The sequence below is a fragment of the Phocoena sinus genome, chromosome 15 (assembly GCF_008692025.1).
Source record: "Phocoena sinus isolate mPhoSin1 chromosome 15, mPhoSin1.pri, whole genome shotgun sequence".
NCBI classification, from domain to species: domain Eukaryota; kingdom Metazoa; phylum Chordata; class Mammalia; order Artiodactyla; family Phocoenidae; genus Phocoena; species Phocoena sinus.
The window spans coordinates 29,607,744-29,624,862 of record NC_045777.1 but is presented as its reverse complement, the minus strand read 5'-3'; the positions used below and the strand labels follow the sequence as shown (position 1 = coordinate 29,624,862).

General features: G+C 41.0%; 1 protein-coding gene across 3 annotated transcripts in view; it reads right to left on the bottom strand.

Annotated features, from left to right (window-relative positions):
- PTPRA (protein tyrosine phosphatase receptor type A) overlaps positions 1-17,119 on the bottom strand; it is a 183,182-nt gene that overhangs the window by 51,212 nt on the left and 114,851 nt on the right. The window contains exon 4 of one of the 3 annotated variants that reach the window (XM_032604872.1): positions 12,085-12,111. The exons of the other annotated variants lie outside the window; for them this stretch is intronic. Within the exon in view, the coding sequence (XP_032460763.1) occupies positions 12,085-12,111 (27 nt within the window). The remainder of the gene's footprint in view (positions 1-12,084; positions 12,112-17,119) is intronic. 3 annotated transcript variants of the gene reach the window in all.

Genomic DNA, 17,119 nt, shown 5'->3' with positions numbered 1-17,119 from the left:
AAGCGACAGACAGCTGACATTCTGGGGGAAGTGGGAGAAAACTGTTCATAAACAATTTCAGATAGGGGCAAGATATATGAAGAAAAGAAGGGTAAAGGGATAGAGAGTGATGGGTTTTGGGGAGGGGGAATTGGTTGGCTATGTTAGAGTAGTTTGGGAAGGTTTGAAGTGGTTATACTGAGCCATTACTTAGAGTGGTCTAAATAATGTGAATAAGTGAACCACAAAAAGATCTGTGCAAAGAGCTTTCTAGGCACAGGGAACAGCAAAGCATAAGAGCCCTAAGGAATTTGGTGGGTTCAAGAAATAGCACAAAGACCAGTTTTCATACAAGATGTGGCTGGAGATGTGGGCAGAAGCCAGAAGACTTAGGGCTTTGCAGGCCATGGTAATGAGTGTGGATTTAGTTCTGAATGTGATGAGAAACACTATGTGACTGGAAGGGTTTGAATAGGAGAGAGATATAAATGGATTTACATTCTTTTAAAAGATCAGCTAGTTAAACTGACTCATAAGCAGCAGTCATGAGGTAGGAGGTAATCCAGGAGAATGTGATGTCATGCAAGCCAAGAAGAGAGTTTTTCAAGAAGGAGGGAGTAGTCAACTCAATCAAATACTCAATCAACAGATTCAGTAGGATGAAAACAGAGATGTGAAATTGGATTTGACAAGAGGGCAGTTATTGGTGACCTTCTCAAGAGTGGTTTCAGTTAAGCAGTTGTTGAGAAAGACCAAATGAAGTGAAATAAAGATGGAAAGAAGAGACAGTGAGATACTGACTCCTTATTTGAGGTGAGGACTTTTATCGTAAAGAGATTCAGAGAAAAGCAGCAGCTGGAGGGAGAAGTGGGGTAGAAAGTTTGTTTTTAAAGAGATGGGAGATATTATACAATGCTTCTTTGTTGATGGCAATTTTCAAACATACCCTGGTATGTGGATCTCATACTAAAATGAGCATTCAAACTGGCTGACTACGCACTCCTCTCTTTTTAAAAAATTTATTTCTTTATCTTTGGCTGCGTTGGGTCTTCGCTGGTGTGCGCAGGCCTTCTCTAGCTGCAGCGAGTGGGGGCTACTCTTCGTTGCAGTGCATGGGCTTCTCATTGCTGTGGCTTCTCTTGTTGTAAAGCACGGGCTTTAGGTGCACGGGCTTCAGCAGCTGTGGCAGGCGGGCTTAGTAGTTGTGGCTCGCGGGCTCTAGAGCGCAGGCTCACTAGTTGTGGCAGACGGGCTTAGCTGCTCCGCAGCATGTGGGATCTTCCTGGACCAGGTCTCGGACCCATGTCCCCTGCACTGGCAGGCAGATTCTTAACCACTGCACCACCAGGGAAGTCCCTCCCTCCTCTTTGAAGAACTTTCCTCTCTTGGTTTCTACAACAAAGCACTCTTCTGATTCTATGTCCTGTCTCTTTCAAATTATTTTCCCTTGTCAGTTGTTGCTCTTCTAACACAGATCTCTAAATGTCTGATTTCCTCAGGGCTCTGTTCTTGGCGCTCTTCTCTATATGCTATCTAGTTGATCAGATCAGGCTGGAAGCTCAAGTGATATGCTAGCAATTCCCACATCTGCACTGCTTGGTCAGACCTCTCTTCGAACTCTTCTGAAACTATAATGTCACCTCTACTTTAAATTTCACAGGCAATGCAAACTTCCTGGGTCTAAAAAAATTTCCCTCACTGGTGATTCAGTAGCTAGTACTGCCACCCATCCACCCTGTTGCTCAAGCAAGAAATGTGGAAATCCCCTTAGTTTCTTCCCCATGCTTAGCATCTATATCCAACCCAGCTGCAAGTAATGTTGTAGCACTAAAACCAACACCTCAAATTTGTCTGCCTTTTTTCTATTCTGTTGCCATCACTCTAGTCTAAATCTCTGTCCTCTCTCAACTGAATCATGGTAAGCTGCTATCCCCTGCCAGTCCATTTTCCAGAAAGCAGGGAGAGTGATCTTGAAGAAAGCAAATCAGATCACGTTCCCCTCTTATGTAAAAACCTTTCAATGGTTTCCCAAGCCTTTAGAATGAAATCTAATATCCTTACCCTGGCCAATAACAACCTCCCCCATTTAGCCCCTGCTTTCTCTATCTCCTCCCACTCTTTCCTTGCTCACTGAACTTCAGCCACTGGCATCCTTCCATGCTGGGTTCACTCTTTCCTTGGGCCTTTGAACATGTTATTCCTTCTGCTGTATATAGCCTCCCTCTGTTCTTTGCCTGGCTAACTCCTAGTCATCCAGTTCTCATTTCAAGTGTTACTTTTACCAGAGAGGTCTTTTCTGACTTAACATTAAATTAGGTAAGCCTTAGTTTCCTTATTTGTAAAATCAGTTATTCTAAAGATTAAATGAGATCATCCATGTAAAGCTCTTGGCACAGTAACTTGCACACATTATGTACACAGTCAGTGTTAGCTATTATTGTTTTTTATTAGTCTCACAGAGCACTCTGTTATTTTTCTTGATAATACCCTCACACTTCATAATTATATATTTGAGTATAGCTGATTATGAGTGTCCTTCCTTTACACCATAAATTCCACAAAGGCAAGGATTATATACCTACTTTGCTTCTCACCATATACCTAACACCTAGCACAGAATTTCACACATAGTGGGCACTAAACAAATACTGGATGGACTACACTGAGCGAATGAATAAAATAATTAATGATTTATCACTAAATATGTCTTTGTTCAATGCCATTCACAGAGGGCTGTATACCAGGTATTAAAAGAAGGTAATTAGGGCTTCCCTGGTGGCGCAGTGGTTGAGAGTCCGCCTGCCGATGCAGGGGACACGGGTTCGTGCCCCAGTCTGGGAGGATTCTGCATGCCGCGGAGCGGCTGGGCCCATGAGCCATGGCCGCTGGGCCTATGTGTCTGGAGCCTGTGCTCCACAACGGGAGAGGCCACAGCAGTGAGAGGCCTGTGTACCGAAGAAAAAAAAAAGAAGGTAATTAGAGACATCTGGCTCAAGACAGTGGGCTGAATCCATAATTTTATTTCTTTCTCTTCCCAAAAGGACACTGAAACAATAGAAGAAACATAAAAATACGAATGAAATAAAAATTGCATCTGGGGCTTCCCTGGTGGCACAGTGGTTAAGAATCCGCCTGCCAATGCAGGGGACACAGGTTTGAGCCCTGGTCTGGGAAGATCCTACATGTCGTGGAGCAACTAAGCCTGTGCACCACAACTAGTGAGTCTGCGCTCTAGAGCCCACGAGCCACAACTACTGAGCCCATGTGCCACAGCTATTGAAGCCCGTGCACCTAGAGCCCATGCTCCACAACAAGAGAAGCCACCGCACCACAATGAAGAGTAGCCCCTGCTTGCTGCAACTAGAGAAAGCCCTCATGCAGCAATGGAGACCCAATGTAGCCAAAAATAAATAAATTTTTTAAAAAAGAAAAAAATCTTAAAAAAAAAAAAGCACATCTGGAAGGCAGCAAAGAGTGGCATCAGCAGACCAGAAACTTTGAGGGATTTGTGGACAACAAAGCAGATGGGATTGGACTGCTGAAGAGATCAATCACAGCTGAAGAGCCTCCAAGTTAAAAGGTAAGTACTAGTTCCATCAATCTGAGCCTAGAAACACCTCAAGTTCAGCGTCAAACCAGGACTGGGGATGAAAGTAGGTCTTGGGGTAGTAGGGTATTTAACCAAAGGCTTGCCAACGCAGTCTGTACACCCACAGGATGAGCAACAAGCTGTGGTGTCTCATCTGGGCTCAGTTTGAAAAACAGCACTCTGTACAGAGTGGGGGTGTGCTGATGGCTTCTTTACTAAAAAATATATATAAAAATATATAGGCTGCATATACATTTTTTAACTTGTTATTATGGAAAACTTTCAAACTTACACAGGAGTAAAAGAACACTACAGTAAATCCCTATGCACTGACCAATTCACTTTGACAATATTACCAGATGCCAGTTTTTTCATCTATACCAGGGTTGGGTTTCTCAGCCACACACTAATAACATTTTGGGATAGATAATTCTCTGCTGTGGGGGGCTCTCGTGTGCACTGTAGGATGTTTAACATCATCTCTGGTCTCTAGCTACTAGATGCCAGTAGCAAACCCTTAATTGTGATGACCAAAATCACCTTCAGACGTTGCCAAATGTCTTCTTGGGGGGGAAATCACCCTGAGCTGAGAACCACTGGATTACATTAAGGCAAATCTGAGACGTATCATTTTTTTTTTTTTTTTTGCAGTACGCGGGCCTCTCACTGTTGTGGCCTCTCCCGTTGCAGAGCACAGGCTCAGGACGCGCAGGCCCAGCGGCCATGGCTCACGGGCCCAGCCGCTCCGCGGCATGTGGGATCTTCCCGGACCGGGGCATGAACCTGTGTCCCCTGCATCGGCAGGTGGACTCTCAACCACTGCGCCACCAGGGAAGCCCCCTGAGACGTATCATTTTAACTGTATTTACTTCAGCATGTGGCACTAAGAGATAAGGGTTCTTAACATAATCACAATACCTTTACCCTATTTAAAAAGCAACACTGTAGCCCCTGCTACCGGCAACTAGAGAAAGCCGCTGTGCAGCAACAAAGACCCAACAGCTGCCCCACCCCCAAAAAGCAACACTAATTCCTTGATATAATCTAATATTCAGTTACTGTTTAAGTATTCCTGATAGTCTCATAAGTGCTTGTTTTGCTTTGGTTAAAACTGGCATCCAGAGAGGATGCTCATGACTGCCACACTAGGTCCACAGAGGGTTTCCTGGGTGGGCCCTAAAGACAGAGGAAGAACAAGAGTGGTACCTGAGGTAATTCTAGGCCACAAGACATGAAGGAGGGGAAAAGAAAGGCAGTTCCGCCTAGAGGATAACTGTGTCCAACTTCCTAAACAATGACTGAACCCCTAGTTTAGGATATGTTCCTGTTTGTCTTCCTGAAGGGACACCTACTGTGAGTACATTCCAATAAACTCAGTGCTCCAGAGCAAAGCTCAACCAGAGCCCTACAGGAGACTTCACAAATACCAACGACAGCAGAGGCAGTATAAGAAATAGAATAAATCTTTAAAAATATACAGCAATTTATGCAAGAGGACCCTGCATCGATTAAAAAAAAAAGCCACTATAAAATGAGGAGCAATCTCATACCTATCAGGAAAAAAAAAGTCCCAGAAAATAACAGGTGTTGGCCAGGATGTGGAGAAATTGGAACCCTGTGCACTGTTGGTGGAAATGTAAAATGGTGTAGCTGCTGTGGAAAACAGTATGACGGTTCCACAAAACATTAAAAATAGAATTATCATATGATCCAGCAATTCCACTTCTGGGTATATGCCCAAAAGAATATCCATTTTCATAACTAAACATGGGTTTAGTCACAATAGCTAAAATGCAGAAGCAACCAAATGTCCTTTGACAGATGAATGGATAAGCAAAATGTGGTATACGTGTACAATGAAATCTTTTTAGTCTTAAAAAGGAAGGAAACATATGCTACAATATAAGGATGAACCTTGTAGACATTATACTAAGTGAATAAGCCAGTCACAAAAAGACAAACACTGTATGATTCCATTTATATGAGGTACCCAGAGCAGTGAAAATCACAGAAACAGAAAGTTTAAGGTATATAGGTATATCTGACTTACATACATCATGAAATGATTATCAAAATAAGTTTAGTGAACATCCGTGATCTGATACACATACAAAATTAAACAGAAAAATTTTTTCTCTTGTGATGATAACTCTTAGGATTTACTCTTAACAACTTTTCGTATTTAACAGCAGTGTTAATTATGTTTATCATGTTGTTTATTACATCCCTAGTACTTATTTATCTTATAACTGGAGGTTTGTATCTTCTGACTGCCTTTATCCAATTCCCCCTACTGCTACCCGCTGCCTCTGGTGACCATAAATCTGATCTCTTTCTCTACGAGTTGGTTGGTTGGTTGGTTGGTTGGCTGGAAAAACATTTTAACTCTCCCAAGCTTTCAGGCCAGAAGAGTCCTCTATCATAAAAGTCAGATTTTACCTCTTGAATCTGAATTACACCCATGTTCTTAATACAGTTAAAGACAATACAGATAGTAAAGATGTTCCCAGGCCTGTGTGAGGGAAGGAGACTCAGATCTATTAATAAAGTAGGAGAGAATTTACAGCTCCCTGTGTCAAATCTCAGAGTTGGAGACAGGCTCAGAATCCAGCCACCTTCCTAGCGCTCCTCCCAAACCGGACGGACTCATCATATCATTGTGCTTAGCCCTGTCCTGATCTGGGCCCTCTGGAGATGTGGCCTTGCATGATGCAGGCAAGGCAGGAACAGTGGTCCATTCCCTGCCACTCCCACCCCTACGTCCCACTCCCCAACCACCCATTCTACCAGAAGTTCACTCCCTAGACTCAGACCAGAGGACAGCATTTTAAAAATACTAAAATGGTGTTCTGGGACAAGAGTTGTCTATTTGCTTATATCCCCTTTCCAAGAAAACAAAGGGTCATGTTATTTTAAGGGCTCACATGTAGACAGGTGAATCACTCAAGGACTTAAGACACACCTTGGTCAACCGCAAAAATACTCAGTGAAGGGATTTCCCTGGTGGCACAGTGGTTAAGAATCCGCCTGCTGGGGCTTCCCTGGTGGTGCAGTGGTTGAGAGTCCGCCTGCCGATGCAGGGGACATGGGTTCATGCCCTGGTCCGGGCTAGGTCTGTGAGCCATGGCCGCTGAGCCTGCGCGCCCGGAGCCTGTGCTCCACAATGGGAGAGGCCACAACAGTGAGAGGCCCGTGTACTGCAAAAAAAAAAAAAAAGAATCCGCCTGCCAATGCAGGGGACACGGGTTCCATCCCTGGTCCAGGAAGATCCCACATGCCATGGAGCAACTAAGCCCATGCACCACAACTACTAAAGCTCACGTGCCCTAGAGCCCACATACTGCAACTACTGAGCCCATGCGCCGCAACTACTGAAGCCCGCATGCTCTAGGGCCTGTGTGCCGCAACTACTGAGCCCGTGTGCTGCAACTACTGAAGCCCGTGCACCTAGAGCCCATGCTCTGCAACAAGAGAAGCCACCGCAATGAGAAGCCCGCACACCGCAACAGCTGCTTGTCGCAACTAGAGAAAGCCCGCGCATAGCAATGAAGACCCAGTGCAGCCAAAAAAAAAAAAAAAAAAAAAATCAGTGAAATAAAAGCCATACTCCTCTAGCCTCACTTCCTAAGGCCCATTTTTTTTTGTCATCTTCACACTTTTTGGTAGAAATATTTATCAACACTCAAAGGCAAAGTTGTTTTAAGTGCTTCTTATAGGTTGTTAAGTGCTCTAAAAACAGCAAAAGTCATCAAAAGTTGCCTCAAGTGCCCAAACATCTGGGATAAACCCAATCACTGTTGTCTTGGGCCAAATTACCATTTGGAAACCTTAATTTCTATTGCCCATCCATCTTCCCTAGGGCCTCTGGAGTTATCTTTCTAAAACAAATATCTGACCATGTCACTTCCTTCCTTAACATCACCAGGAGACACCCTGAGCTCAATGCACTGCTGCTGAGGCTACCTCTGACCACTTCCCACTTCATGCATGTCAACCATGCACAGCTCCTCAAACACATGACTGGCTCTTTCACGTGTCCTTGCTTTTACCCTGTCTCATGCATCCTCATTTTCCATATATATATATATATATATATATATATATATATATTTTTTTTTTTTTTTTTTTTTTTTTTTCGGTACGCGGGCCTCTCACTGTTGTGGCCTCTCCCATTGCGGAGCACAGGCTCCAGACACGCAGGCTCAGCGGCCACGGCTCACGGGCACAGCCGCTCTGCGGCATGTGGGATCTTCCCGGACTGGGGCACGAACCCGTGTCCCCTGCATCAGCAGGCGGACTCTCAACCACTGCACCACCAGGGAAACCTCCTCAGTTACTATATTAAACTGCCCAAAACTCACCTTCATGCCTCCTTCCCACTCCCCAGGTATAGTGAGCCTTTTAAGCTCCCCACATAGCACTTTGTATGGTATATATCCAATAGCATGTAGTTGAGTGGGCTCTGATTCTTGGTGTTCACACGTTTCTTCCATCAGACAGGGAACTTTTTTTTTTCTTTCTAGAATCCTCAGCACCTCATAGGTGCTGAATGAATATATTATTAAAGGTGCTTAGGGAAAGCCATTATAAATGGAGTTCACTTAATAATGTCACTTGCTGTGATAATCCCCAAATACCTATTTTTTTAAAAAAATTATTTATTTTTATGTTTTGGCTGTGTTGGGTCTTCACTGCTGCACACAGGCTTTCTCTAGTTGCGATGAGCCGGGGCTACTCTTCGTTGTGGTACATGGGCTTCTCATTGCGGTGGCTTCTCTTGTTGAAAAGCACAGGCTCTAGGCACGCGGGCTTCAGTAGTTGCAGCACGCGGGCTCAGCAGTCGTGGCTTGCGGGTTCTAGAGCGCAGGCTCACTAGATGTGGTGCACGGGCTTAGCTGCTACGTGGCATGTGGGATCTTCCTGGACCAGGGCTTGAACCTGTGTCCCCTGCATTGGCAGGAGGATTCTTAACCACTGTGCCATAAAGGAAGCCCCCAAAATACCTCTCTAACAAGAATGCCAACTCCCTTCTAGACTTCAACTCTAGCAAAGTACTGAAAGAGAAACCCAGGGGGAGCAGGTGATCTCATTTGAGAGCTGAGAAACTTTAAGGAGCCTCTGGGGTGCAACAGAATGTTTACCCTGCCTGGTTCTAGAACTCTGTAGCTCAAGGACTCTTTCACAAATACTAACAGGGTACTAGTCCAGATTTTTTGAAAAAACCCAGTTATAGAAATGATTACATCTAAAACAATGTAAAGTATGGTTAGACTAGTTTTATCCTGTATTCTTGCTATTTAACAAATATCAGTTATAAAGTCTTCATGTGAAAACCCTAAGTTAAAAAACTATTAAAATAAAAAGTAAGATGAGACAGGTTTATGCAGAACTTTGTTTGAAAGGTACAGGGCAGAGGATAAACTAATGTCTACAGTTGTGGTAGTAAACTGCAGTGTGACCCTGCCTTGGAGTGCACCCTTGTTTCCACAAATTCTGACTGGCTGGCTGAGATTCCTGATCCCCTTAGGCTCCCATCTAATTAACAGTAATAGTAACAGAGTGGTGGTGGTGGTAAGAGTTGCTGAGCAACTGCTATATGCTGACCCAGCAGTAGGCCAAGCACTAGTTCAACGTTAGTTCATTCCTCACAACAACCCTATGAAGGAAATTCTGTTCCCATCCTATTTTGCCAATGGCAAAAGGAGGCACAGGAGTTAAGTACCTACCCCACCCTGCTGGTTAAGTGGTAGAGAGTCAACACACAAACTCAGGCGGTCTAGCTCCAGAGCCCATGTTTTTGTTTTTGTTTTTTCTTTTGTGGTACGCGGGCCTCTCACCGCTGTGGCCTCTCCTGTTGCGGAGCACAGGCTCCTGACGCACAGGCTCAGTGGCCACGGCCCACGGGCCCAGCCGCTCTGCGGCACGCTGGATCCTCCCAGACCGGGGCACGAACCCGTGTCCCCTGCATCGGCAGGCGGACCCTCAACCACTGCACCACCAAGGAAGCCCCAGAGCCCATGTTTTAACCACATATACTAATGCTTTTGCTCTGACCCCATGGTATCTCATTTCCTCCCTCTACCCAATACTACTGCCATCACTGTCTCACAGGGGCTGCATGAGAATCTTTATCTCAGAGTCTGTTTCCCCTAGAACAAAACTAATGAAACCGAGATTTAAAACTAGCAAAGACTAAATAACAACTGGAAAGTATACTCATGACCACTGACTTCATGGTGAAGAGGTACTTGGTAGATAATGCCAGAACTGGATTTAATACATTACTATATAGTACACAAATCATCCAAATTAAACACCAGTGAAAATGTTTTAAAAGAAAATCTGGTTACAAAAGAACAAATACTGTATGACTCCATTTAAATGAGGTACACAGAACAGACAAATTTACAGAGACAGAAAGTAGATTAGTGGTTACCAGGGGCTGGGGGAAGGAGAAATGAGGAGTTATTGTTTAATGGGTTACAGAGTTTTAGTCTGGGATGATATTAAAAAAATAAAATAAAAAATTCTGGAGACAGATGGTGGTGATGATTGCACAACAATGTAAATGTACTTAATGCCACTGAACTGTGCGGTTAAAATGGTAAATCTTATATGATTTATATTTTTCAAAATTGGGAAAAGGCTGGCTCTACCAAAATAATTTGGAATACATTTAAAAAATAATACACATGAGAAAATAACTAGTTTCTTCAACTTTGAAAGAAAAGAAGCAAAGTTGCTTGCCTCCCGTCCTCTCTTTTTTATGCTTATATGTGCTGGCAATTAAAACACCAGCTATTGCTGTTCAAAAGCATACCAAAGGGCCTTCCTTGGTGGCGCAGTGGTTGAGAGTCCGCCTGCCGATGCAGGGGACACGGGTTCGTGACCCGGTCCGGGAAGATCCCACATGCCGCGGACCAGCGGGGCCCGTGAGCCATGGCCACTGAGCCTGAGCATCCGTAGCCTGTGTTCCACAACGGGAGAGGCCACAACAGTGGCCTTTTTTGCCCGTATACCGCAAAAAAAAAAAAGAAGCATATCAAAGGCCAATGCATAAAAATTTATAACTCTTAATCATCTGCATAAGACATCATTTGCTTAGCAAACCCATTATAATGCATATGTTTCAAAACAATAGCCTCATTTCTCAAAAAGCACTTGGCTTTAAAATTAGAATGTGATATCAAAATTTATAGCAATACTTCTAAGGATTTGCTCTGGTAAAATCATCATAACATATGGGGCTGAGACTATGTATGCCTCTTCATTTTCCTGTTTGGTCAAAGGCAATTATACAAAATTATTTTTTAAACTTAAAAAGATTTATTATATTAGTATGTCACAATTAGCAATAATCTAGATAATTAAGGTAATTTATTTCTTTTTAATCATAATACTGAAACTACTCACATCTATATTAGTCAGCTAGGTAAAATAGGGATAATATCTGGGGCAAGAAAAAGGCTGAAGAGTAAGAAAATACACACTAAGTAGAGGAAGGAATCAGAGATCTTATGTTTAATTTTGAAGCCTACCACTTTGACTTCTGATTTTATTATAAGATTGGTTAAAAGAGCCGTTTTAGGGAGCAAATATAAGTACCTATTGCAACATAAATCTATTAGGTTCTACATTTGATAGTGAGAATCTGGTAAGTGAAAGTGAATAGCAAGGGCACTACATTAATCAAATCCAGTTCCTGAGTTTAAGAAAGCGAGAGCTGGAAAATCAAGAGAAATCTGTACACAGTGTGATAACACCTCACTGTTCCTCACCAGACACAGTGGCAGATGGGCAACACTTTGGGTTAGAGTATCTACTTTTCTTTCCTTTCTTAAATTATAGTTGCTGTACAGAGTATGTACTTTTCTGATTCAAATGCTCCCTACTTAATGGGACTTCATAAACCTTCAAGTGTTCCATTACTTATGCAGGAAAAATTGTGCATGGTTAAATAATGGAATCAGAAAAAAACAAAACAAAACACAAGCCTGATTTGATAAAATAGGAAATCAAGATGAGAAAAACTGCCTCACAGATTAACATTTTCCAAATTCAAATGCAATGATCATTTCTTAGACCATTGGATAATCTATCTTACGCTCTTTGATGGTAGCCTTACTGTTGTCCTAAGAGAAATATGCCACTTCTACAAGAGTACCCATGTATTCTATTCTCTGGTGAACAGGAATTCTGCAGTCCTGCTTAGACCACTGACATAATATCTCCAGTCATAGGGACGTTACACCAGAGGGCTGAAAATCCATAAAATCCATATAAAGTGAAAAGAGGTCAACATTTTATAGACTAGGGGAAAAAACAACATCTACATTTAAAAACGTAATGAATACTTATTTGTTACTCTTCTCCATGAGGTTAATATGGAAACAACTTAAGGAAAAAGAAACAAGTAACAGTCAGAGATGCACAAGGTTACCACAGACTGAGCAGAGGAAACGCAACAAATATTGTACACTGTAAAAAGGACAAGAAACATAAGGTGAATGGCTCACCTCTTCTGTCCTTGGAGTCATAATTACCTGTGTAATAAGTAAAAAAAATAGAAACATTCACTCAGATTAAAAACAAACATTATTATTCAATCTAATGTAAAACAAAATAAGCTCTAGAAATATGGATACTTTTCCCTTTGTATATGCTGGAGCTACAATGAGGCACCCTCCAACAACTGGGAAATAAGACTGCCCAGATTCACTAAACTTTTATCGATGGTTTGTCCTCCCTGAGTACAAAAACAATGCAGCGTCAACATTCATAAAAAATACAAGAATGCCAAGAGAAATATAAACACAATAGTACTTGAGGTCTTTATGTCTTTTTAAGCCATTAAAATGCAACAGGACAAAATTTAGTTAAAAATATAAAAGACCTTAAATGATAATAGATAATAAAATCTAAATGGCATAGACCAAACTCTGTATACTAACAGAGAAAACCTTTTCAAAGGCTTATGAAATATCCACAAGCCCCTATAAATTCCTCATAGTAGAAATAGTACAGACAATATTCTTTTATCATGATGCAATAAAACTAGAAACTAACAAAGTAAGAAAACACTTGAAAATTAAAATCAAAACCGAACTGCAAAATGCCTAAACAAATAACACATCACACTTGTGGCAGAATCTACTGACACTCCCCCAATATCAGTCTCTTCCTCTTCTTGCCTTTAGTACAGAATATCCCCCACTTTTAGCTGAGCACAAACCTGTCCATTTAGAGACTACATTTCTGAGACTCTAGGTGTAATCATATGAAGAATTCCAGTCAATGGGATGTGAACAAAACCAATGAGAGTAACTTCTGGGTCACACCCTTTGGAAAAGAAATTGTTTGTAACTATTTCCTCTGTTGCTCCTTCCCAGGGGCGGGAACCAGAACCCAGTGATGAGAGCCATCTCTTGACCAAGCAGATGAGGGCAACTGTCAGGATGCCAGAGGCACAAGAAAAAAGGAATTTGGTCTCTGATGAGGTAAAGCCCCCCTGTCTACTTCTGGAATGTGAAAGGGGAGAGAAAGACACATCTGTGTCTTAAGTGACTTAAGTGGTCAATGAATTTCGGTATATCTTTGTCAGAGTAGCTTAGACCACTCCCTAACTAATATAACTACCTACAGGAACACTTATAGGATATGCCTAAAGCTGTGCTTATAAAAAATTCATAGCATTAAATACATATTAATTAAGAATAAAAATAAACAAATGAAGCATTCAATCCAGGAAGATAGAAAAAGCACAAAATAAATCTAAGAAAAGCAGAAAAAATAAGAAAGAAGAAATTAATGAAATAAAAAACAAAAATGACAGAACTAAAAAATATACAATAGCAGGTTCTTTAGAAGAAAAAAGCAACAAACCATGAAATAGATAAATGGTTAGTCAACCTAAACAGGAAAAAGGACTTAAATATATAAAATAAGAAATAGTCAGAGCTATGTAAGAAATTAACCCTAAGGGACGACTTTTCCTCAAATCTATTTGAATAATTTTGAAAATCTAAATGAAATGCAAAATTTTCTAGGTAAACTTCAATTCTTTCTATGAAGCAAAACAAAACACTGACAAACAAAACTTATCAAAAATAGCATACATACAAAGGAAACACATATACCAATCTCATTTAGAAATAACTTACAGGGACTTCCCTGGTGGTACAGTGGATAAGAATCCACCTGCCAATGCAGGGGACACGGGTTCGATCCCTGGTTCGGGAAGATCCCGCATGACGTGGAGCAACTAAGCCCGCGCGCCACAACTACTGAGCCTGCGCTCTATAGCCCACATGCCACAACTACTGAAGCTCGCACACCTAGAGCCTGTGCTCGGCATCAAGAGAAGCCACCACGAGGAGAAGCCCGTGCACCGCAACGAAGAGTAGCCCCTGCTCTCCATAACTAGAGAAAGCCCATGTGCAGCAACAAAGACCCAATGCAGCCAAAAATAAATAAAAAATTAAATCTTTAACAAAAAAAGAAATAACTTAGAAATATCAATGAAAAATTTTGAAATAAAATAATATCAAATAAATTGCAACAGTTATTCAAGAAAAATACAAGACCAAGTGGAGCTATTTTTGCTGGAATGTAAATAGTTCAAAATTAGAAAATCAATTAATATGATGCACTGAAGCATATGATAAAAAAAAGAAAAAAACCCATACAGATCTTGTTCAATGATGCTCAGCTGGCAACTGGCAAAATTTAACACCGCTTCTTGACATAAATACTCTTTAAAACAGGAATGAGTCAATAAATCCTGAACATGATAAATATGTTTATCTCAACACAAGAGTCAACACCATGTTTAATGAAAAACGACTGAGATCATCCTCCTTAGAATCAAGTACAAAACAAGGCTATCTACTTTTACTATTATTTCCTAACTTTGTTCTAGAGGTATTCACCAATTCATTTAAACAGAAGGAAAGAAATCTAAATATTTGGAAATTTAAAAAGAGATATTTCAGGCTTCCTTAGTGGCGCAGTGGTTGAGAGTCCGCCTGCCAATGCAGGGGACGTGGGTTCGTGCCCCGGTCCAGGAAGATCCCACATGCCGCGGAGCAGCTGGGCCTGTGAGCCATGGCCACTGAGCCTGTGCATCCGGAGCCTGTGCTCCGCGGCGGGCGAGGCCACAATAGTGAGAGGCCCGTGTACCGCAAAAGAAAAAATAATAATAATAAATAAAAAATAATAAAAAGAGACATTTGCAGATGAGATGATTTGAAAACTTATGATAACTGAAGAAAATTATGTCAAACACAAAGGAAATTAATTAAGATGATCAGTATAAAATATATTGTATGTACAAAAATCAATGGCCTTATGTTATACAGCTAAAACTAAAACAATATTATATGTCAATTGTATCTCAATTTTAAAAAATAGGTTCCATAGCCCCAACAGCAACCAGTTAGAAGATAACATATTCCACCTATACTAACAAAAAACAAAACAAAAAGAAAAACCTTTGAAATATGTAGAAATAAGCTGAACAAAGCACGTGCAACACGAGCGGTGAAAATTTTAAAACACTTCCAAGAAATACAAAATAAAAGACTTCAGCCAATGGAATATGCAGCATTCTTGGATAGGAAGAATTAAAAATATCAATTGTCCCTGTTAATCTATAAACTTAACATGATCTATAAAAACTTTTTTCCAGCTATACAAGTTGATTATAACACTTATGGAGAAAAACAATCAAGAAATGCTAGCAAAATTCTGAAAAATAAGATTAACAAGGGATAACTCATCTTATCAAACATTAAGTATTTTATAAAGTTACAGTTATTAAAACAGTGGGGGGACTTCCCTGGTGGCACAGTGGTTAAGAATCCACCTGCCAATGCAGGGGACACGGGTTCGATCCCTCGTCCAGGAAGATCCCCCCATGCCACGAAGCAACTAAGCCCATGCGCCACAACTACTGAGCCTGCGCCCTAAAGCCCACGATCCACAACTACTAAAGCCCGTGCGCCTACAGCCCATGCTCTGCAATAAGAGAAACCCCCGCAATGAGAAGCCCTTGCAGCACAATGAAGAGTAGCCCCTGCTCACAGCAACTAAAGAAAGCCTGCATGCAGCAACGAAGACCCAATGCAGCCCAAAATAAATAAATAGATTAATTAATTGAAAAAAAACCCCAACCTTAACATTGGCTGATAGGGCAGACTGGATAAATACATCAAGGTAAAGCCATACAATGAGGTAGCCCCTTACTATAATATAGAAAAAGTATGATAGGCTAACTGAAAAAAGTAATGTGTAGAAATGTACACAGTACATTTATTATCTGTGTTACAAATGGAAGAAAAAAGGTATGTATATGTGTGTGTATGTATATGTGTGTGTGTATATATATATATACACACAAACACACACACACACTTGCTATTTTAGAAAAGTGAAAAAAAAAACTCAAAGCAAAGGTCAATAGAAAAGAAAAATTAAGATTAAAGAATTAATTCAGGATATGTCCAACATCCAAATAATAATGATTTTAGACAAACAGAACAGAGAAAATGGAAGAGGGAAGAACATTTTTGAACAAATACAAGAAAAATTTCCAGAACTGAAGGATGAAAGCTCCAAAGCTCCTATCCCAAAATAATTAATGAAAGAAAAAGACCCACATCAAGACCCATTACTATGAAATTTCAGGGCACCAATGATGAAGAGAAGATCTTTAAAGACACACAAACAATTAGGAATCAGGATAGCAGTAGAATTCTCCAAGCCTGGGAATTAGAAGTCAGTTAGGACAATGCTTTAAAAATTCCAGGGAAAAAAAATATGTCCTCAAATTCTATACACACCCCTAAAGATATTTTTAGACATGTAATTCCTCATGCAATTTACCTCCCATGGACCCCTTTCTCAGGAAGCTACTGGAGGATACGTTCTATCAATCAATGGGGTAATCCATGAAAGAAGACAATATGGAAGCCAGGAAGCAGCAAAGGAAATTCCCAGAATGATAGAGAAGGGAAATCCCAGGCTGACACTTGAGTAGCAGCCCTAGTGATCAGAAAAAACCTAGGCTTCAATGAGACAATGACAATGGAGGACTCAGGAGGATGATCTCTAGGAAAAAAAGAAATAAACAGATTATCTAATAGGTCTGACTTTGTGGAAAACTAACCGTATTACAAGCCTATGGAAAGTCTGGGAAGAAGCGGCTTCCAATAGCAAAAAAAAAAAAAGGTAATTATGAAATCCAGAAAAAAGTTGTACAAGAAAGAAAAAATAATCACATCACAGCTCAGCATGGAATAGTATTATATAGTCATAGTAATATAAAACATCAAATGCTGATTTTACCAAAATTATGATGTAACAATTATGGGAGGATTTATAAAATGGTAGTGACACGGCAGATGTGGGGTTTCAGGCTGTAACACCTGATGTACCATAAAGTTTTCCTTCTACTGATCTTGAATAAGAGCCACCAGTGAAAGGCAGTCTCAGCCTCCTCTGAGACATGAAATGTGTTAACTGTATAGTAACTGGTTTCTCAGCTACAGCATA